Source organism: Amblyomma americanum, chromosome 7 (assembly GCF_052857255.1).
Source record: "Amblyomma americanum isolate KBUSLIRL-KWMA chromosome 7, ASM5285725v1, whole genome shotgun sequence".
NCBI lineage: Eukaryota > Metazoa > Arthropoda > Arachnida > Ixodida > Ixodidae > Amblyomma > Amblyomma americanum.
This window is the reverse complement of record NC_135503.1, coordinates 72,174,188-72,197,393: the sequence shown is the minus strand read 5'-3', so window position 1 is coordinate 72,197,393 and position 23,206 is coordinate 72,174,188. Positions and strand designations below refer to the sequence as shown.

At 46.6% G+C, this 23,206-nt stretch overlaps 1 protein-coding gene across 1 annotated transcript; it reads right to left on the bottom strand.

Annotated features, from left to right (window-relative positions):
- Positions 1-7,555: 7,555 nt before the first annotated feature.
- LOC144097220 (uncharacterized) lies at positions 7,556-9,918 on the bottom strand. The gene is made up of 2 exons (XM_077629969.1): positions 9,356-9,918; positions 7,556-7,856 (listed from the first exon to the last, which is right to left on the bottom strand). The coding sequence occupies exons 1-2, from the start codon at positions 9,817-9,819 to the stop codon at positions 7,595-7,597; spliced, it is 726 nt and encodes a 241-aa protein (XP_077486095.1). The 5' UTR covers positions 9,820-9,918; the 3' UTR covers positions 7,556-7,594.
- Between the last annotated feature and the right edge of the window lie 13,288 nt (positions 9,919-23,206).

The following is a 23,206-nucleotide window of genomic DNA, read 5'->3' as shown; positions in this document are numbered from 1 at the left end:
ATTTTCTTTAAGAAAGAGTTTTTGTAGGAACAACAGAAGTTTTTGTAGCACTGTGTTTTTCATCGTCGAAACAGCAGAGCTACCAGAAAATGCTACTGTGTTGCCAAAAAACTCCAATATACAACATAAAAATCTGTCGTTACGGCATAAGGATACAACACGTTTTCAAGTTTTGGACAATATTCACAGATTTGCTCAGCACGATAGCAGTGCCCTGTCTAGGGTGCACCTTTGGCCCTGGAGGGAGCCTGGAAGCGGCCTCTTTTTATGCTGCGGTAGGTGCCCTAGGGGCGCTGGGTATGTGTTCTGCTTAACACGCACGCACGCACACGCACACAATGAGACCACGGCCTTCTCACCGAAGGGGATGAATCTTGAACTGCCTCCTCAGACGCGCTTCGTTCCAGGAAGACGAAGAATCGAAGCACGAGCACACACAGACGAGTTGACACATGACCACTGCTATGTCAGCTTTTTCTGTGTGTTGTTTTTTTCTGTGTTTGGCACCAATTCTTGGTCATGCATCACCAACTAGCACGCACCTTCGACCTAGCGCTTTGATAGCTGTCTTGAGGTGAGAATGTAGAAAGCGTCTGCACTAAGCAGCCGGTGCTTTCGCGTGAGATTTGCAACCAATGACGACTCTCGCCAAAATTTTCAACTAAGCTGTATCCTTGTTTCTCCGTTAAAATTGTTTTACGGTTACTTAACCGTTCCTTCAATCCAGTGCCTGCTGCGCAGAGGAAAGCGCGATTGTCGAGAGCGTTCGAGGCGCTTGCTGCTGAGGAAATGAAATGAAATCTTAGCTCGAGCGCATGTACGCTCTGCAAACTAATTGCTTTCCTTTTAAAATATCCCTCTTTTACACTGCACACCGCCCTAAGAAAAGACCAGTTAAGTGTGCTCGAATTTGTACGTGGCGATTACGCTCGTTAAATAATTTTCAACACCTTATTCCTAACCATACTTCTGCTGAAATGACACCGTGACCCACTGCACAATTCACTTCTGGGATACATAGCAAAACGGCCAAACCAGCAGATGACGAATCCGTAAAAGCAAACTGAAAAAGAACGTTGGGATGTTTTTGTAACGCCCATTGGCGTCCTGAGACTGGCAAAGTATTGATAGCACTATAAATGGCCAGTATTTTTTGTACATTCCAAAGAAAAAGTATTATGTGCAAGCAGCCTTCTTCCTTTCTGCGCTCTTCAAATATTCTCATCTAAAGTGGTTATGAAGAGAACATTTCATAATAGCCAATATACTACAAGAGGAAAGTCACGCCCACCATGACTGTGTGTTCTATGTTTCTGGCTTAAACGCTCTAACCTGAAAAGGTTAGGCTGTGAAAACGGAAGGCGCACCGGCGTCACCTAATTCAGCACTTTGTTTGATGCGCACGATAGTCAATTGCGGCGTTTACAGAAAGACGTTAACCATTCTGGTGCTGTTTTTTTTTACTCTGCTGTACAGCTGTGGGTATGAACAATAGGTGTTAACACTGTGACCAGTAGATTAGATGTATTTCAGTGCTTGTGTGTAAAAATGAATCAACCCCCGAAGAAGCGCCATTGAACACAGGCCACGGCGGCTGCTACTATATGGACATGACGTGCAAAACATATTTGTGCTGTGGTAAGTCAATGAAATCTGAGGTCTGACGAAATCTCGTCTGGTCGGATAGTAAGTAACTCATTTAAACAGAAAAGAAGGCAGACGCCGACCAAAAGTTTTTTGTCAAAACAGACGTTTCGGCTTATATACGGAAGGCTCTTCACTCTTTTTGAAGGTACCTGGTTGTGTCTTTGCAGTCTAAAATCCTGGCTTGTAGAAGTTGTCGTTCTGCTCTCGCTGTGATGCTTCTTCCAAATGCGGAGTCGACGAGTCGCAGCAAGCGGAGCGATCTGGGAATCAAGTTCTTTGTTTTGCAGGCGAGGTTGAAAGCCAAATGATCCTTGAACGAATATAACCGGACGACCATGGAAACGTACTGGCGGATTTGAGTTATAACTGATTGGCCGTACGGCCGACGTAACTGAATGAAATCTAAGGTCTGACGAAATCTCGTCTGGTCGGGTAGTAAGTAACTCATTTCAACTGGAAAAAGGCAGACACCAACCAAATGTTTTTGTCAAAACAGACGTTTCGGCTTCCATACGGAAGCCTTGTTCACTAAATTTTTAATGTAGAACCGCGACGCTTAAATAGTCTTCAATACTCGTCCCAGACATCTTGCATAGGTTGGCGGGAGATTGCCGATGTTACGATTAAGTCTTTTTTCGGTGGTCTGAATCACCAAGGACTCGAGATACTGGCGTAAACCCAGTTCTTTTCTTTGGCGATTATAGAAGTCGTTTCCCAGCAGATATCATGACCTGCCGATACGGCGTGCTCCGCAAGTGCGTTGGAAGTGACTTTCTTGTTATTCACGTCCGACATGTGTTCTTTCAGACGCCTTTCAAAATTCCCGCTCTCGCCGATGTAAACATAGTCGCACTTGGCGCAGGGGTTTCTTTACACAACACCCGAAAATTTTTCTTTCTTTAGTTTGTCCTTGACATTCACGAGCTCGTGCCGTAACTTGCGGGCGGGCACGTGGGAAACGTGCACGTCGTATGTGCGCAGGACACGTCCCAGTGCTTCACTTATGCCCGGTACATAAGGTATAGCGACACGTGCTTTGCAATGGCTGCCGACCGGTTCCGCTGACCGCACCGAGCGACGTTCAACGGAGTCGAAAAAATACCTAGGGTAGCCGCAGTTCATCAACTCACGACGCATTTGGATCAACTCCGAGGCACTATCTTCAGGTCTTGAGCAGATTTTTAGGGATCGTTGAATTAGCGAAGCCGCAACTGCACGTTTGTGGCATGCCGGGTTCACAGAGTTAAAGTGCAGGTATCTGCACGTGTGGGTGGGCTTGCTGAAGACGAAACAAAAGGCGGCTGCCATCTCTCTCTACTGACACGTCCAAAAAAGGGAGACGGTTGGCAACCTCCTCCTCAACAGTAAACGAAATGGCCTCAGCGATGCTGTTGATGTCCTCTGTGAAGGCGGGGAGTGCATCTTTTTTATGATGCAAAAGCAATCATCAACATATCGCAGGAAGATCTTAGGCCGAGGTTGGAAAGACGCCAGAGCTTGGTTTTCTATAGCTTCCCAGGTCAGGTTAGCAGCCATGACCGAAATGGCCGCGGCCATTGCTGTTCCGTGCAACTGTTTGTAGAAGGTGCCTCGGAAGACGAAATACGTGTTTTCTAGGCAAATTTTCAAGAGCCTCTACAGGTCCGGTGCCTCGAAAGGTGTTCTTTCGCCGAGCTTCTCGTCTGAGTTAAGGGCAGCGCTGCATACATCCACCGCTAGATCCACAGGGACGTTTGTGAACAGAGACTTGACGTCGAAGGACACCATTAAGTCATCGTCATCCGCGGAAATGTCACGCACCTTTTCGATGAACTCTTACGAGTTCCGTGTAAACGTGGATCCTTTCCCGACTAGCTGCGCGAAGAGCGGTGAAGGTAGCCCGAGAGCTCGTACAAGGGGAAACGGGTGAAGTCTACTATCGGTCGCATAGGGACGCCCTCCTTGTGGATCTTTGGCAAGCCATACAACGCAGGCGCGGACCCATTGTGGCAGAGGAGCCTGAAGTACAGTGACATATGGTGAGGTGGTACGAAGTGGAACACGTCGACAAGTAGTTTCTGCAGCTCTCGTTCTAACTTAGATGTAGCGTCTTTTTTGAGAGCGACGTAAGTGCTCCTGTCAAGCAGAAGATCCTGCATCTTTTTGTCGTAGTCTGTTCTGTTCAACATGACAGTGGCATTACCCTTGTCGGCGGGGAGGATAACAATATCCTGGTTCCTCCGCAGGCTGTTTACAGCACTTCGTTCCTCAGCCAGCATGTGAATGGGCTGTCGGCTTGGAAGTTTAGCAAGAATGCTCACTGCCCGTGTTCGTGCCTCATCACGGCGACTGTGGTCCACTTAGCCAATTGCACGTTCGGCAGCACATATTATTTTTCTTTTCTCCAGTGCAGGTCCCGCGTTGAAGTTTAGTCCAAGTTCAAGCACGGCTTTCTCGGATTGAGTTGGCTTGTAGGTAGAAAGACTGTATACGGTCGAACGGGTGCCGCCAGGGAAAATTGGCAGGGTTGACTTCCTTGTGGCGAGGCATCAGTCTGATGAGCTTGTTTCTGTGGGCCGCCTCTCGTTGGCGGGACTGTAGGCTGGCTTTGTAGCTGACATGCAGATGAATGCTCGCGAACTCATTCGGGCATATGTACTCAAGGCTGCGACGAGCAAGGAAGAGTTGATTTTGAAGGTACAAAATCCTGGCTTGTAGAAGTTGCCGTTCTGCTCCTGCTGTGATGCTTCTTCCAAATGCGGAGTCGACGGGTCGCAGCAAGCGGAGCGATCTGGGAATCAAATTCTTTGCTTTGCAGGCGAGGTTTAAAGCCAAATGATCCTTGAACGAATATAACCGGACGACCATGAAAACGTACTGGCGGATTTGAGTTATAACTGATTGGCCGTACGGCCGACGTAACTGAATGAAATCTAAGGTCTGACGAAATCTCGTCTGGTCGGGTAGTAAGTAGCTCATTTCAACAGAAAAAAAGGCAGACGCCGACCAAAGGTTTTTGTCAAAACAGACGTTTCGGCAAAACAGACGTTTGTGGTAAGTCAGTGTGAGTTAAAGAATCCTAGGTAGCCTGTATGATTACAAATGCCTTCACTACGGCCTCACTCATAGCAAGACACGCAGTCTCTGTATATTGAGCCCGACATACTTAATTTTTCAACAAAGCCATAACTTTCATGCAACTTCCATACGGCTAATATTTGAATAAAAAAAATTCATGCGCACATTTTGAAGTCTGAGAAGCACCACACGTAAAAGGAAACTACAACACTTCTGATCTGCAGCCAAAAGGCGGTTTACCTGATCATTAAAGCTAGCATGCATTTGGTGTGGCCACGACCTATGAAGCGCAGGTTCCAGACAGAGCGAAGCAACTTTTCGCTGTCTTAGAATGGGATGAGTGAAAGGACAAAAGCTCTTTGATAGCACGCGGGAAATAAGCCCAGCAGGTATGTATACTTTGCACAAGCTCAGCCTCAGATCCAAGAAATGCATTTCATTGTTCGGAATTTCATGGGTAAAAAACAGGCCTTTACTATTCTTTTCAAATGTTCTTAGGACTTGTTGGACAGAGTCTGCGAAAGGGCAGTCATTAGTGGCTTTTAAAAGGATTAAAAAATCTTCTACGTATCTAAAAACCTTTAAAACAGGGCCACCAAAAAATTATGATCCAAAAGGCGATCAATGCATGCTAAAAAAATGTGACACAAAATAGGCGCCACATATTAACCTATACAAACACCATTACGCCGCAGAAAAGGCTTCTTGTTAGAAGAGGTAAAAGTAACCCTGAGATAAAATTCTAAAAGATTTAAAAAATTGGCAAGGGACATACCAGCTGAAGACTGAAAGGAAATTTTGCCAGTAACTTCAACAGATAGTTATAGTAATAAGGTAAACCGCCTTTTGGCTGCAGGCTTCCCTTGCTCAATCCTAATGGCTATTGCTGAAACCATCCTAAAGTAGTTTGGTCCCCGACAAAAAATGGCTGTAATGGTACGCGCGAAGATGATGCCTGAGGTGATGCCTTATGTACATAAGGTGTCGCATAACCTCAAAAAACTGGGCAGCAGGCACAAGATGCCATTTGTGTTCTCGGCGCCAAATAAGCTGTGCCCGCGCATCTGCGGCGAACATGAGCGCGGTCGCAATGCTCAACATGAAGTAGCCTACGTCGGATGTGCTTTGGGAGTGGTGTATAAGATCCCCCTTTCCAGCGGAAGGTGCTATATCGGGCAGATGAGGCGTTGCCTTAACGATCGTTTAAGGAAACACGCAAAAAACTTGAGGGTGAAAGACAAGCTTGCGAACTTAGTTTCGCATGTTTTAGAGTGCAAATGCGGGCTACGGTTGAACGAAGCTAAGTTCCTAGGCAGAAGCGCAAGTAGAGTCTCCAAAGTCTTGCTGGAGGCCTTCCACATAAGTAAAGAACGAGATCAGTGCGTAAGCGATGCTTCATTAACGTTATATTCCGTGGAGTGGGCATTTCTTGAGACGCGTTTAAGAAAGAACTGAGCAGGTTTTGTTTTTATTCCGTTCCTTTTTTCTCTGATTCATTGCGTTGACTACTGGTGTTCCTTTTCATTCTTTATGACTTGCGGTTACGTGATGTTCAAGATATGTATCTTAACTTTTGATATGATAAAATGTTGACGCCCCTGGTTGTGCGCTTGATGCGATGTGACAGGGCTTTAAATATGTACCCTGGAGCGAAAAATATAACCAGTGTTTAGTAGCGCTCATCTCAGTCGTGTCGGCGTTCTCTGTTTCAAAGACACGTTCATAGCCAAACCGTAGAGAACAGTCTATAAGCAATACAAATCCTATAGAGAGTCTATAGACAATGTATATATTTATGGTCATACAGTTTTATTAGACTTCTGTCTACAGATAGTCTATAGACTATAGAAAAAAGGAATATCTGTAGGTATGCAGTAGAGCCTATACGAAGTCTATAATGTAAGTGCCCAAAGGGGGCGATGAAAGAAATAAGTTACCACTACTAAAAATGTTGCCGCCAGAGACTTCTGCTCCCTTTAAACTATACTCTCAAATGACAGGCTTAATGGCTCAATGCGCGTCAGCTGCAAACAAAATACTTTCTTTCACTGATAAATGTGCAGACGAGCCACACATTGCGCTTAAGGTTTCGACATTGTATTGGTGTGTTAAACTTGAAGGGAGAAAATATTTACCAGTTGAGAGAAAAAGAAAAATATTATTCCGGTAATTGTACATATTATAATTTACTGCCCTACCCCTATCCTTTTTTACTATCGCTCCCTCCTTTCTTTTCTTCTTCCTCTCGTAGCCCTGTCTTTTTATTCCTTACTTACTAGCTTATCCTTGGAAAATCAGCTTAAGCACATCGACCAGGTTTGTGAAAAAGCACGGGCCACTGGATTTCTAAAAGTGGAACCCGATCTATCGGATCGTCAAGCAACTCTCAAGACCAATTTTTCAATAAAGTTTATTCTCCCTCTCACTTTGCAGAAGTTCACATCGCTCAAGAAATACGTGGCGTTCAAGTTTTTCCACACATGGCCTACAGCTTGCTAATACCAGTCGGAACTGCGACTGTTCAAATGCTTTTATGTAAGTCAACCTTTTCCTGCGGCGTAAAGAGAGGCCTAATAGACGTAGCGCTTACATCAAACATTAATGAGTCGTGGTTAATTAATTCAATAACTCGACGGTTCTGGGTACTGGTAATTGGGGGAAATGGCAGACAGACGAGCAAATGTGGTATTAAACCAGCCATGCCACGTTTGCAGCCAAATTTACGTAGTCCAAGAACACGCGTAGATTTTGTGCCACCCGCGCTGCGCATTCAAGCCCATCGCGCATCACCACGTACGTATCATGAAATGCACGCGTCTCAATAGTGTCGAATCTTAAGAGAGCTCGCCTGTGCAATGATTCATTTATTACAACACTACAGCAGTTTCGTTCAGAAGTAAAAGTCCATCAACGCTACACCCTTCTTCGCGTAAGAGCGCACGCTGGGGTTGCTGCTGTCGGCATGGATGGAGAAGTAGTGGAAGATGGATTTGAGCGGCAGAAACCTGAGGTAGCGAGTCTGGATGACGCGACACAGGGCTTCCATGGCGCACACTGTCTGCAGCTCGTCGCACCGTTGAGCCAGGTACAGGAGGTTGCTCGAAGCTTGTCCCGGATGCTGCTTGAGGAGAAGCACGATGACGTCGACGAACCTGGATTCGCGTACAGAGTGATGAAAAAACATTAAAGCACCGTTCTCGTCCTCATCGGTCCAAGAAGAACAAGTCTGGGTTCAGGCTAAATGCGCTTCTATAGCGAAGGCGCATTTGCGCCTAACGCTTTGTCTCTTAGAATACCTTGTTCTGGCAACCGGTAGTCTTTGCAGAACCGTCCTAAACAGACGCGGTTGGAGCAATACGGGTAAAGAAGTATCTGAATGACGGAAATATTATGCCTTGCCATTTTGCATAGCGGTGTCATTTTCTAGGAGTTACGTCATTCTGTACTGCCTTTGTTAAAAGTATTCGCGCTACATGATATGATTTTCAGTGGAGTCCTTATGTGCCCCTAAACATCACGGTCTTCGAAGGTCAAAGGGAAGACACTCCTCATCTTGTACAGCTACAGGGGTGTCATAAGCTCCCTCCAACATGATTGAAAAGCACACGATAAGGTCTGAAGACTTTTGACTAAGACTGTAAATGCAGTACGCACGAGAGTGGCTAGATGCAGACCACTAGGCACTAGTGCGATTCGCCTCATTTGCCATTAAAGCTTTGTCCACCTCAGTAAAAAGATTATTACTCGCTGACTCCATGACCACAACGCCTATGCCTGGCACACTCGCCAGCGATGCTGCTACAATCAGAGAATTTTCCCTTTTTAATGAATTTATCCCTCCGAAATTCGGCCTAAAGGGGAGAGAAAATCTTGACGAGGTGTCAGGGAATTAAAAAAATAGCAACAAAATTAGAGAAATTTTGAGGGTAAAGATAATTTTGGCTTAAGGTATCGATGAGTGGGTAGAGCATGGTACACTTAATCTCATGGTCGTGGCTTCGGGCCTCAAGGCACTGAGATTAAGACTAAGCTACTGGGTGACCTATATGACGTTATAACCTCAAATTTATATCCGCTTTCGTTTCCGAAATTATGATGTCGACATGTACAAATAACCTACCCGTCGCGAAGTAAAAATGGCAGTCATGTTGAGCTGTCACTACCTTTGTTGCAGAAGACACTCGCGAGATACGTGCTCATGTTGTAATGATTTACATGCTTGTTTTCTTTTCTGCCGTTACGAAAGCCTTTAACAACAATATGTTTGAAAAAAGGCTTGTGGCTGGTTTTTTAGCTTTTCTAACTTGACACGATAACGCGTAACCTTAGGTGGTGGTGGGTGACAACTTCTCTCCCAAGTAGACGGGGTAGAAGTACGGGGGAAGCGCGCTAAAGGAAACGAGAACACGCACAAGGACTGGTATTTGGCAAATTCCTGCAGTCCGGATCGACGAAGAGCAGGAAAGTGTGAGAAATACTTTAAAATACTGAACGCAAAAATGCAGCAATTTTCCAAACTTCTGCAGCGGAACGTACCCGAAAATGGGATTTTTATGTCTAAGCAAGAGAGTTTTCAGATACGACAGGCGACATCACTGACACTGGCCAAGGAGCCGTCTGAGAATGCACAACAAAAAGCGATCAGACTGACCGGCTTCGAACTCTGATTCGCGCCGAGAGAAGGTGATCGAACGAAGTCTTTAGCACGCTCTCCACCATGGCCGAGGTCAACTTAGAGCCGTGCTTGCGCAGCACAGAAGCCAGTGCATCGGCCGACGCCACCACCACCTCGGCGCTGCCGGCACCCAGCGTGTTCTTGAGGTTCTCGAGGCAGACCTTGAGGTTCCTCTCGTCGCCCACCACGCAAGGGTATCGCTCGATGTACTTGATGGTCTTGATGCGGTCCAGCGTGCCACCGCCGCCGGGCTTGGCGAGCGCCTCGTTGAGCAGCGAGCCGCTCTCCCGCTGCCGGCGCCAGGAGCAGAAGCGCTGGTACCAGGGCAGGTCCGACTGCAGGATCTCCACGGGCGGCGGAACGTGGCTTAACATAGTGGCCAGCATGGCGGCAGCGGACTGGCTGCGCGTAGAGCGCATGCATTCACACAAGCGAGGCATGCATGTTTGATCTTGGCGCCTCCCTCAAGTACTACGGTCCCAGCAGATTCTCTGCCCTGGAGCCTCAAGCCCGTGCGCTGCGAAATTGGTGGCGTTCCTTTTTTCTTTGTCTTCTTCTTGCCGGCTTGTTGATTCTCGGCTCTTTCTTTTCTTTCCTCATTTAATGATGACCGGACACTTGAGTTCAGCCACAGATCTGTTTTTACCGCTGTTAAAACGTTCTTGCTGTCATCTCGTCGACTGCCTTGCTGAGTGTTATATTATTTCCTTTCCTATGCATTATTACATTTTCACAATAAATTATTCCTTTGATTTTTTTTTGCTCTCCCTTTTCTTCCCAACTCTTATTTATTTTCAGTCCATGCCTTAATTGAGGTAGAACCACCGGTGCTGCTCAACCGCTTGCTTTTCTTTTGCCTTTATTATGTACAGGTGAATGGCAACCACAGCCTCCCAGTTCTTAGGCGATCCCCCAGTGTGGGTGTGTGCCATATTTTGTAAGGCTAACAACAACAGCATGCTTACCTGGCCATTCGACTGGCAGGCTGCTCATGATGACGATGATGAAACATGATGCTGTACATACTCCAACAAAACGAGCAGATACTGCTGCAATAGTGTGGTTAGGGAAGATATCGGCGTTGCAGCGTGCTGTGCTGCGAGAAAGCGCCGACGGATGCGTCAACGCGCAGCAGTTCTGCCCAGCTTGCGCGCATGCAGTTATGCAGCATAGCGTTCAAAGCTCAGAAAGTTTGTATGTGATTCGTGCTGTACCTAGACTACGCAACTGCAGGAAAGCATGCGTGCTGCGTCGTGCTTTCTTGTCATGGATGACCACCGAGTGTTGCCAAAAAACACAAACCGTGATTCCCTCGTTTCGCTGTGGTTGTCTTCTTCGCTATCACCCCGGACGGCGAGTAGTGGCATGCAATAGCTGGTGTACAACATATAATTCATTAATTCGAGCTACGTATACATCTATTTGTACGAATATGCAGCAGATGCAGCTTTCGACTATCCAGACGAGAAGCTCAGACATGAACTCTTGTAACTAAAGCGCTTGCTTGACGTCGAGGTTTAAGTCCATGAAAATGATGACGGGTACGTCTAATTCACCCGCGATACATATTTTGGCTCTGCTGCATCGTTGAAAGACCCCGACAAAAAAAAAAAACCTTTCGATGCGCTTTTCTCCTCTTCAGTTCTCTTCCGGTTTTTCTTTTCCTTTTTTCGATGCTACGGACAAATTTTCTTCGTTGTTGTGGCTCATGGAGGAAGGAAAGAATTTAGAAGAGGCCATTACATCACAGTTTTTGAAGCCGGAAGTGAGGGCTCCTCCTCGCTAGATGGCTCCTTGTCTCAGCGTGCTTGCGAATGCGCCGCTTGAGCCGCGAAGAACCAGTCGGGCAGACGATCTCAGTTTGCACCGAACCGCCTGCAGCTGACAGGAAGGTGACGCAGACGACGCCGCTGCGCGATGTGCCAAAGAGACTCAGTAGTCCTTGTGAATACACGCGACTTCAGGCACACCTTTTGCATTCAGTTCGTATCATCATCATCAGCCTGACTATGCCCACTGCAGGGCTAAAGCTTCTCCCATGTCTCTCCAATTAACCCTGTCGTTTTCCAGCTGTGGCCTCCCTACCTCCTTATCTTCCTAATCTCATCCGCCTATTCTAGCCTATTCTAGCCTTTCCTTCCTCCATGTTTTGACTCGTTCTGTTTCTTCAATCTTGCGGCTCGGTGTGCGGCGCGGCCAACTTCTTTTTTCGTAGTCATGCCGACTCAATCCTGGGTTTGTGTCTCCTAGCTCCGTTCCTTGTTTGTGCAAGCTGTCTTTCTGCCATGAAGCCGTCGCTTATCTTCGCTCATAGTCGACAGCAGTGTTTTGGGTGTTGACATTCGTTCCAGAAATAGGCACAGGTGATCTGCGGCGATTGTCAGAGGTACAGACACCGCTTCACCTCCAGCTACCCCCGATCCACACAACAGACACACTCCTTATCCAATCAACATCTCTCCCTTTTCTCAGAGCATACAGGAGCCCCTGTCCCCCTGTGTCACTCTGATACGCAATCTAACTCCTCTCTAAGAGGGACTTTCTGAAACGGAAGAGTGGCAATGAATGAATGAATGAATGAATGAATGAATGAATGTTATCGCGCTATGACTGGGGCACATTAAAACTCTAAGCGACGTAATACCGACATCTATAATATTTTTTTTTCTCTTATTTTATCCTTATCAAGTACGACCGACCTTTATTATATAACTAGCCTTTCACATTATATGCAATTTTTTCTTTCAGTATTCCTACATGTCCTCTCCCTATTGGTTCTCCGGCCATAGCCTCGGGTAAGAGTAGCCATGCTGTACTTAATTAAGAGGCTAGTAGCATTGCAATGACAAGAAACAAAGGAATGCCCCTTTCATATTGTTGTTATGGTCCTGAAAGATGTGTCAATGACAGGCGTACACACTGCGGGGGATTGGCCAACACACAGGCGGCGACTCAGAGATGCTGAAAACCATTTTTGAAGTGAAGACAAAAAAGAAGAAAGGAATTCAGATTGGGAGATTGGATCCTCAATCTAGCATTTTTTCTCTTCGTCTTCACTTACATGTGCGGTGTAGGTTGCATTTGTTGACCAGCCTTGCTACCGCCTTATTGAATACTTGCATAGTAACCTAATTGGTCTGCAAAAATTTTAGCGTCATTCCGGTTGCTTAGACTGGAGTTAAGCTCTCAGTTTGCATTGTTCACCGCGCATTTTGTTTTTCAAGAATCGATCTAAACTCGACACAGGCATACCACTTCGTTGGCGAGCACTATAATGTGGCTTTGGTTTTCTCATGTTTTTTTCGTCGTCCTGCCCTCTGTGCTTTGTCTGTTGGCCTGCGTCTGTGACCTTGACTGTGATGTTCCTTTTGTTTCCCCTTGTTTCTAAATTTTGCTTTGTTTTTACCGCTTTTGTTCCTTTAAATAGTTTTTTGTTGGTGCATTTAGCTCTTTTTCATGTGTATTGCACTGGCGTTAAGCCTTGCAAAGTGTGGCTGGTCCGGGCTACCTCTCTCTTTCTTTATGTCGTCTTTTTTTACATTTTCTGAGAGAAACAATACAAAAAAAGGCACGCGCTCCTCCTCGTAGCAATCATCACCAGCACCAGCCAGCATTCCTGCTTCCGGGCGACATATTGGGTAAGCTCTGTGTCCCTTCTCCTAGCACTGCGAAGCGTTGTGGCCTGGTTAGGAGTGAACAGGCAGGCCCTTCGTGTGTGTTGCAAGGAATGTCCTTGATGCCGGAATTGTGAGCGAAACGTTTATATTGCATGGAGCGTCCAGCCAGTTCATACGTTTCATTAGTAGGGCAGTCTACGTACTACTCCGTAACCCTAACCGTAGCGTTCAGCTATGTTGCGTCGCGACAGTAATGACAGCATCAGGGTAGTTTCTAGGAGGCGCTCAGCGTCGATGCCGGTGATACATGCCTCCAAGAACTCCCGTTTCTGCTAACCAGACAATGAAATTTTTTTCCCGTTTGTGTTGGCCGGGGTGAGGCTGTCAAATTTGTGCCTTCCGGTTTAATTAACGTTACCTATAGCAGGCTACTGCCCCTTGGTGTGTTGGAGTGGCCATCCATGCAGACCTAGCTGAAGGGTCGGGGCACACCTATAGCTCTTACTTCGACCGTGAGCCGACCCAAAATTTCTGGAATTGTAACACCTCGATGTGGCCAAAGGTCAGCTTTACCGGACAACTTGTGTTGCAGTCTGTCAATCCGCTTTAAGGACCATAATATTCATTTTACAACGACAGAAGTGCGGGCATCTAGTTCATGGTAATAAAGCACTGCAAACGAATGAGGCGAGACGCAGACCAGACAAACACAGCGCTTATTTTGACTAGTACATTTATGAATAATCACAACTTTAGGTATTGGTGTGTTATGTATAACGTACAGAAGCGACACACGAGCTATAAATGAGGGATGCCATATAGCAGAGGTCTCCAGATTAAACCAGCTGGGTTTCCTTAACGTACACTCACATAGCACAGAGCACGGGTGTTTTTTGTTTTGTTTTTCGTCTGTATAAAAATGTCGCCATCGTTGTCGAAATTAGGGTCCCGCGAGTTTGGGATCAGCAGCCTATCGCCAAAGCCACTGAGCCGCCGCGGTGGTTGAATTCTCTAGTATGTGCATAAAATAATGGACAGTAATTGGGAAAGAAGAGGTACAATGAGCAGACGATAAACGCGAGAGATTTCCTAATAGTTTCTTACAACTCATACCATATGCGTAAGTTTATTTTTCGGTTACACAAAAGAAAGGCCTAAATTCATGTCTGAGGATCTATGTTGGACGTTTCTGGAACTATTCTGCATACAACCACATAGGACTAACTGGATCGCAGTTCTACAAGTCTTACTCCTCTGTATATCTGGACAGTTTAATTTAAATGTGCATATCTCATAAAAAATATACGATTCATTTAGTAGAAATGCATGTAAAGCAGCAATATTGGTAATATATTACCACTGGTAGAAAAGGGCATAACGCAATCATATAGCTAGAATTTGACTTGCTGCTATGCTTCCAGAAAGCGGAGGTACGGCTTTGATTTGAGGTCAACTTATGTAAGTGTTTTGCCGTATTTTTTATTTTAAGAGGCAAGTAAGTTATAAACAGAATATTCTGAGTTCGAGAACGATGTGCATTTTCTGAAGACAGTGCATTTCATCATCATTAGCAGCAGAAGCCTGACTATGAGCACAGCAGTACATTTACCTTTCAATATATAACTTTTAGTTTACTCAGTGAAACCTAAATAAACGGAGATAACATTGTTAGTTTACTCAGTGAAACCTAAAAAAACGAAGATAACATTGATCGGTCATGAAAGCGTAAGAAGGTTCCCTCTAATCATAGATATGCAGGGCTGAACTAGTAATGTTTATCACCTGTCTTTGCAGTGCTATACCCTGTGTCCGCTTTCGTGTGCCTGACTGTTGCAACGAGACACCTGTAGTCATTCAACTGCTGCGGAAGTTTCCCGCAAATCGCACAAAGCCCAAAAACTAAAGGGTGAGTAGGCGAAGTAGCGGGTGTGTTGAACAAAATCAGGCCTAATTAGAGGTGATTTTAGAGCGGCTACATGGCTCCAGTTGGCAAATTAAACTGGCGCTGTCATTCATCACATTCATTAGTCTGCACTTTACGTTATCGCTCTCAGGCGCTATGCACACTACTGTGCAGCGAATGCGCAGCTTCCTCTGAAAGCTAGAGGGCTACAGCTAGCCGCGATTTCTTTGTTTCAATAGAATTTCGCGCTCTTGTTCTCGCTCCTGGGGCGCATTTAAACTTTCGCTTACAAATAGAGCTCATATATTCCTATCAAGAACAACAATTTTTTTAGTATTTTTGGCTGTGAACTCGCAGTAATGAATAATTATTTAAGTAGCCACACTTCATTGTAGTATTGTTCTGTATATTGCAATTGCCACATAACCACGGCCAAATACTGCAGTACTACCGAAAATTACTGCAACAATACAGAAAAATCTGTCGTTACGATAAAACAAAAAACAATTTTTTAATTTAATTGGCTTATGGGGAAAGGAAATGGCGCATTATATGTATCGTATATCGTTGGACACCTGAACCGCGCCGTAAGGGAAATGACTAAGTAGGGAGTGAAAGAAGAAAGGAAGAAAGAGGTATCGTAGTGGAGGGCTTCGGAATAATCTCGACCACCTGGGGATCTTTAACGTGCACTGACATCGCACAGCTGGCAGGCGCCTTAGCGTTTTGCCTCCATAAAAACGCAGCCGTCGTGGCCATATGTTCGAACCCAGGAACTCCGGATCAGTAGCCGAGCGCCCTAACCACTGAGCCATCGCGGCGGGTACCAAATAACATTATTTCGTGTTTTCTGCACGATTCTCTTGTTTTTCTTGACAGGGATATTGTTGAAATCAAAAAGTGAACTTGGCAGCACGCTCTTCGTTCCTTTATTACGGCTGGGTCATCTCAAATAAGGGTGATTCTACCGTCAAAATAATCATTACGAAATTGGCACTGCACCTCAGATACGAGGAACAAAGGTGGTCGGAAAAACCCGGACACAGTGAACTAGGAGGCACCGTCAGTTCGCCCCCGACGTCAATGCTTCCTGCAAGTGTAAAACCGAATCGCGTTCCCGAGCCATCGTGACGGCATCCCGGAAAGATCGTGCGCACAAAAAACAAATACAATAAAAGGCTGCATTAAACAGTCGATGCCCGCCAACGGACAATCGGAGCGTCCGTGTGTACCTGTCGGGCATAGCGCCTGAAGTGGAAGATGAGTGGTGGGCGTGCGACAGGTACAGCGTTTAAAGTGAAACTAATGCGCTCGGTTTGGTGATTAACCATCCATGGCAATTCAGTGAGTTCTCATGTCAGTCATGCGGCATGCCTAGCTGGCCTTGCCGGTCACGTGGCATGCGTCGCCAGCCAAATCGGCTCGCCACCGTCTGAGTAACCACTGCTTTCAGGAAGAGCGTATACATTGGAGTTAATACCATGTAATAGCTTGTAAAGCTAAGTTATATAGGGTCCGATTTGAAGCAGCAATCGTGCAAAAGTAATTTATCAAAAAACATAAACGCAGCTTTTCTGCGAGTCAGTATTTATGACAGTAATATTAGATGTGCACTTGCTACGAACTTAGGAAGCAACGAACGATATCCCCGTGAACGCAATGTTCGTTATGAGTGGCCTCGACTGTAAACGTTTTCCTCGTACGTGCTCTGCCCAATACGTTGACGGCATCTGAGAATGTGATATCTCCAGCAATAGGGCCGAGGTGGGTCACCGCTATGTCAACGAATGCCCTCTATGTGCCCTTTATGGAGAGGCCGAACACGGTCCGTACGAAAGGAACAATAGGTACGACAGGCCTGGGGGTATGAGCCTGGCTACGGGACCTTGCTTTTCAAAAGCTTGATATCCATTGTTGCCGTATATTAGAGGGTCAGAAAAGTGACAATTTGCCTGCAAGCGCCTCAAATAATATACAGGTGCGTCTAGAATATGGTAAAATATATATTACTCGGTCGTCCGGCAAAATTTCAAATTGTGCGCTGGGCATCTCTTCATGGTAAGGAGCCCTTCTGAGAACGGTGCATTCTTTAGGAGCAAACATCTAGTCAAAACATCTAGAATGATTCAGGTACCCTGAAGCTGCCCATACAGAAAAATAAAATAATTTCTACCTACGCAGTATTCTCGCCTCACCTTAACTGCGGAGGTAACCATCTATGCATTCAGGAATGGCAAGCACGCGGCGACTGCCACAGACTTCGTATGTAACTATTTCATCGCAGGTGCTCCATTGCTGACAGCCAACTAATAAAACTGTGCTCACTGTCACAGGTCCAGAAAATGTAGAAACGAAAAACCAGTGACAAACGTAGAACTAGCACCTTTTCCGGGTGTTCCGTGTTTGCGATGCCGAGGTAAACAATGGGTGGCCTTGATAAGTCGATTTTTGCAAATGCTAATCGACGTGCGCCCTTATTGGCTAGGTGCACACCAGTGGTACGTGACTTGTCAACACAGTTCCGTATCCTTTTGTTTACTTGTAGGCTCAGGCTGGAAGATACTCCGACCTCTCCAAGTGATGGCTTCCGAGCAAAAAGACGCTGCAGGCAGTGGCGGACGCGTTTCAAAGGTAGAGGGAGATATGTCCAAGCAATCCTCTCGGAAGAGACGCGGGCCCAGTGCACCGGTCACCGTGGACCCCAAGGAGGTATGCCAGCCTTCGCAGAGCGCCCAGGAGGGCGTCAGAACTGCATCGTCTCTGAGGAGACCTCCCAGTTTGTCAATGGGCTCTGCCGACAACCTCCGCCGACACACCTTGGCCGGCAGCTCCTCTAGCCGCCTTAAGAGCGAAACCATCATGCCGCAAAAAACGCAGCCATCCTCAGACGGTCTTGCTTCAATGGCCGAAAAGTCAGGGAACTCTTGGGGCTCTAAAGAACCGTCACCGGGGTGCGTCGAGGAGAATATACCGTCGCAACAAGCTCGAGAGAAAGGCTCTGCTGTGAAGAAATTGCGCCACAAAGCAGTCGTAGTGGCCTCCAGCGTTGCTGGGGCTCCCTCGGATGAAGTGGCAAAGCAGGATGACGTGAACGCCACCGCAGCTTCCACCGCGCAGCCTCCTGGCGCTGCAGCCGAGCCGTCTACCAAAGGCGGTGCGGCCGAAGCTAGTGCGACACACCACAAGGGCGGAGCCGTATCTTCACGGGAACAGAAGGCCGCCAGCTTTGACACGAATATCGCGCCTGCCGAGCAGCCGGCTTCTAGGACCCGGGGTTCCATGGATAAACCAGGGAAGATCTATACGTGGCCTGAAAAATTTCGATTTGGCAGACATGGTGAGTGGACGATTTGAACGTTTCATGACGACGTCTTTTCTAGATGGTCTGAGCATAGCGGGTGTCGAGTAGACAAGTTTTGTGTCCGCTTTTACCTACAGCGTCATGACGCAACGGCCGTGAAGTAGAATACCACGTCGCTAACTCACGTTAACGCCAGCTTTATTTCATTTCTGAGTAGGGCACCTAATGTTATAAGCTGAAAATATTAGCGTTGCTTCAAGAAGGGGACAAATCTAAAGTAAGCTTTGTTTCTGACTGTGGTAAGAAAAAATCAAATACAAACATAAAATTATTATCGGCAGTAAAACGTTTAAAGGCAATGTATCATATATGCCTCTTTACGACAGAAAGTGCTACCTAAAATGTCACACGTGGATGTTATCTCTTATCACGTATAACACAGCAGAAATCGCAATATCATTGATAACTGATGCAGAAAAATGCAAATAAAGTTTGGTCCAGCACAAGATTGCATGTCCTGCTGCTGGGAACCGCTTATGGAGTTATTTGAATAATAATAATAAGAAATGGTTTTCAACACGAGCAGGACGTTCGAATCGGTTGAAAGGTGCCTAAAGATACTTTCATCTTTTCATGCAATAACCCTGCAATTCCCGCCTGAGTAATACGTTGCTTCTAATCGCCTTCAGGTGAGAAGTCCTCGCGAGACCCTCGGCAGCGGCGCAGCCTTGCTCCTGAAGAATGAGGTTGTCATGATCCTCTTGCTCATAGTGACCATGACGTTTGTCCTCCTCGCCCTCTTCTTCCTACTCAGAGTGACCCCACCGAAAGCAAGGGACAACTGGTGCGTGTCAGACGATTGCCTTTCACATGCAGGCCGTCTCGAAAAGACGCGAAGCACAATGTTCGACCCCTGCAGTGACTTCAGCAAACATGTCTGCTTCAACTGGTCGCCGGCGAAAGAAAGGGAAGAAATCCGAGATTTCGACTTGTCCGCTATGTTAGATATGGTGTTCTCGTGGCTGCAGAGGATGAGCACGACGCTGCTGGAAGGATCTTCGGTGTTCCCCGTAGCCAAGAAGGCACTGGCTATGCTAGAGTCCTGCATGAGTGACTCCTCAACATACGGATCAAACTTGAAGAATTTCCGGCAATTTCTCGACAATCGCAGCCTGCTCTGGCCGAAAGCACCGAAGCGAGACGTGGACGCGCTTCGTGTGCTCGTCAATCTGGCTTACCATTGGGAGGCCGCCTTTTGGTTCGAGATCCGAGTGTTCTTTGTGGGGACAGGCGCGTTCGGAGGCCGATGGAGGATCACGTTAAGGCCGGCTCCTCTGCTTCCACACTGCCTCCGCCAGCACCGCGCTGTGATAAAGAACGGGCCGGAAGCCTACTTCAAGTACTGGATGGACTTCTACACAGCCCTCTTCGGCGACACCACAATAGCCAGCAAGGAACACGCGCTCCGGATTGCCTACATGGAATCAGACATTTTAGAGACGCTCAACAAGGCGCTAGAGGCATCGAAAAAGGACTCCTCCGTGTTCCCCATAGGAGAGTTCGAAGTGTTCACGACTGGCATAAATTCCTCCCGATGGCTGCAGCAGCTGCAGAACGTTACTGCCTTGAAACCCGAGCTAACCGGACAGGACGCTGTTGTTACTACCAATGTGCATTTCCTCCAAGCAGTGGGTAACCTGTTCGCCAAGTACACCAACGACCACATCTTGCATTTCCTGGGGTGGCAATTTGCCCAACAATACGCGCCCGTGTCTGGCAGTGGCCTGCTGGTGGCACGTTACGGTGACTCCAGGACAGCCAGGGGCTTTCGACCAGCCTTCTGCGGAATCCACATCGAAGTGCCCTACAGGGTGCTCCTCCTGGCACTGCGCTTTGCGTCGCGGATTACGCAGAGCGATAAGAACCTCGTTGACGCCGGTTTCGACCACCTCATGTCGGCGGCTGTGCGTTTGGTTAACGATTCGACCTGGTTGGACACGGAGAGCAAAGCAGTGGCCGCAGAACAACTTCACTCCGCCAGCTTGCGTCTGTGGCCTCCGGCTGAATTCCTCAACAAGACAAACCTCGAGGAGTTATTTCGAGCGTTTCCAGAAAAGGAGGAGTCCTTTGGCGCATACATTATCAACACGCGCGAGAGCGCACGAAAGATTAGCAGAACGCCAGAGTACGAGGCAGTGCTGGAGATTCCGGAAAACTATGCGCTGCCGTATTTCGAGTACGACTACGTGCACAACGCCGTGGGTGTCGCCATCGCCGGAGTGGACCGCCCACTATTCTATAGCGAAGGCACTCTGGGCATGTTCTACGGCGGTTTCGGCTTCTCCCTCGCCTTAGAACTGGTCAAGGCGCTCGACAGCCAGGGTCTGCAGTGGCATCCCAGCGGATTGGTAGTCAACTCGATCCTCAGCTCAAGGTCGCAGGCTGTCTTCAACGCCAAAAACGTGTGCTTCAACAGGAGCGACTTGAACGCCGGCGAGAGCGTGTTTACCCGCGCTGCGATAGCCTACGATGATCCATAACAGCGCGACAGACGGGACAAAGAAGAGGAGACACAACACACAGCGCTGGCTCACAACTATGATCCATAACAGCGCGACAGACGGGACAAAGAAGAGGAGACACAACACACAGCGCTGACTCACAACTTGTGACAGTTGTGAGTCAGCGCTGTGTGTTGTGTCTCTTCTTTGTCCCGTCTGTCGCGCTGTTATGGATCATCGTCAGCACCAACTCGCCCAACAACTGGTTTTGTTAGATAGCCTACGCTGCTTTCCTAGACGCAGCTAGTGAAGCCGTGAACACAACACAGATAAGCGCTGAGCTCGCCGAAGAGAAGGTATTTTTTATGACCATCTGCCACATGACGTGCACCCAAAAAGGCGTCAAGAACCCCTTCGCAGCTGACTGCAACAAAATCGTGCGCAACCCTGCGGCTTTCGCAAAGGCTTTCCACTGCCCGGAAGGTTCTAAAATGAACCAAAGAAATAAGTGCGCGTTTTTCAATTGATACAGGAAATTTGTCATGTTAGAGTTTTCAAGACTTGATAACGTTGCTATGAGTGATTTTGTATGCATACCAAAGAACACTGACAAGACTCTATTCCCTGCACTGTTTGCACACCCATGCAAGATCGGTGCTGTGCTCCATAAGCAAGCAGTGAGAACTTTAAAAGACAGCGCATATTTAATCTTTTTTTTTCGTTTTTTCTTAGTTGTCCCATGTCGTGTTTTGAGCCTCATGGTTGTTCACGTTTTTGCCACAGTTTTGCGCTAAGTGTTAAGTCGCGACAGACGTGGTTATGCAATAGTCCCAGCCAAATTGAGGTAAGAAATTCGAATCATTCCCGCTTAGGAATGGAATCCGAGGCGGCTAACTTTTGTGCCTGCACCGATTTCTGAAATGTAGCTGAGATTTGTCGGCAGATCTGTTTTAAATGCAGTTACTGCAGCTATGGCTAAAAGGCGATGTACTCTTGCAAATTTTTTGTTGTATTTGGGCAAGAGCGAACACCTGAAATGAGATTTCACTACGGTTACAGAGAATGGTAGCGTCTCCTGAATGTTTTAAGGAATGCGGACGCATAACATGATCCCGTGCCTGCTTTTGCGGGTCGCTTTTTGCACGCTGCGGCACCACTTCGGGGTAAAAATTGCGAGCTAAACTATCCGAAGTATGTGCGATTTCTTGCCTATTAGCGTTGACTTGAACTTGTTCATTTAGTTTCGTTATCTTTTGCTTTGTCACTTGAAAGCCACCTGGTTACATTACCTGTGCATCCAGGCCGTGTTTGCAATTTCAGTTAATGTCTCAGTATTTTGGCCACTGATATAAAGTCGTCCATGTTTACATTTATTTTCATATAGGAACTTGAATTCCCGAAGCGTGTGTTCATTGCATCGGATAACCTTTCACTACTGAGAGTTTCACCAACTACGTGCGCGTAATGTTATCGCTGGTTTCCTTTCTCGAAGCCAGCGAGTTTACAGCCCCCCCCCCTTTTCGCCGTTATTGCACACGCTTTCAAAAAGCCTCTAATAGTAATGCTGATTTGCTTTCCTTTACTCGATTTTTAAAGCATTTCGGTGCTAACAAATTGCTACAAATGTTGTATGGTCTCGTGAACGAATAGTCATGGCATGACGTTTTTTTTTATACGCTGATAAAACTGAGAAATAATGCATGATTTCCTCTGTTTCCTTTTACAAAGAGGACTTTAAGAATAGTATTATATGAGGCACGTAGTGAAAACAGTATTTCATAAGGCGTGTTGGCGTCGGCTTCTTTATATATCTCAGTAAATCGGCTCGAGCTGGCAAAAAAAAAAAATTTTGTGTTTCAAGGTTCTTTAGCTGGCCGACCTTCTCTTTTATTGCTATGCTTGGGTTGCTTTGCAAATATAAAAAAGCAAGAAATCTGGCAGAGGATCGCATAGATCATACGAAAATACAAGGGTGTTAATTTCATGTGGATTCGCGTTTGTGATGCAAGCATCCAAAAATTTGGCATTCTGCTGTGTGAGTCTAGTTGGCTGCGCCTTATGTAGATTGAGAAGCCGTATGTCGACAAAAGTGTGTCAAAATGTTCGGTGGAATGATCATCGGACTTTAAGTCAATATTGATATCCTGTATTATAACGGTGGATGTGTTAGATAAGTTCGGGATGCCAATGATAAGTCTAGAAATTCTAGCAAGCGACCTTTCTGTCTCTTCTCGATGGACGGCAGAGAGTGATCACTCCTATTTTCTCAATATTCAAGCACAGATATTAAATATGTGCGTTCCTAGATGAGAAATCAACGAACCGCTTACCGTATGCAGCCAATGCTCCCCTCTTCTTTTGCTTACGACAGTGATGTTCAGATCGGTAGCACTCTAAGTGGGGCTTAGTGTCGTCTTCTGTAACCCATGTTTTAGGAAAAGTTAAAACATCAAACTTAACTGTGAAAGAATGAAGACTACAAGCAATGCCATCTTCTTTTGATCG

What these genes read in the sequence shown, in the direction of transcription:
- LOC144097220 (XM_077629969.1), bottom strand. Translation starts at nt 9,819, where the DNA reads ATGCCTCGCTTGTGTGAATGCATGCGCTCTACGCGCAGCCAGTCCGCT. An exon ending in CGAATCAGAGTTCGAAGCCG is followed by an intron (nt 7,857 to 9,355) that starts GTCAGTCTGATC and finishes ACGCGAATCCAG; the next exon opens with GTTCGTCGACGTCATCGTGC.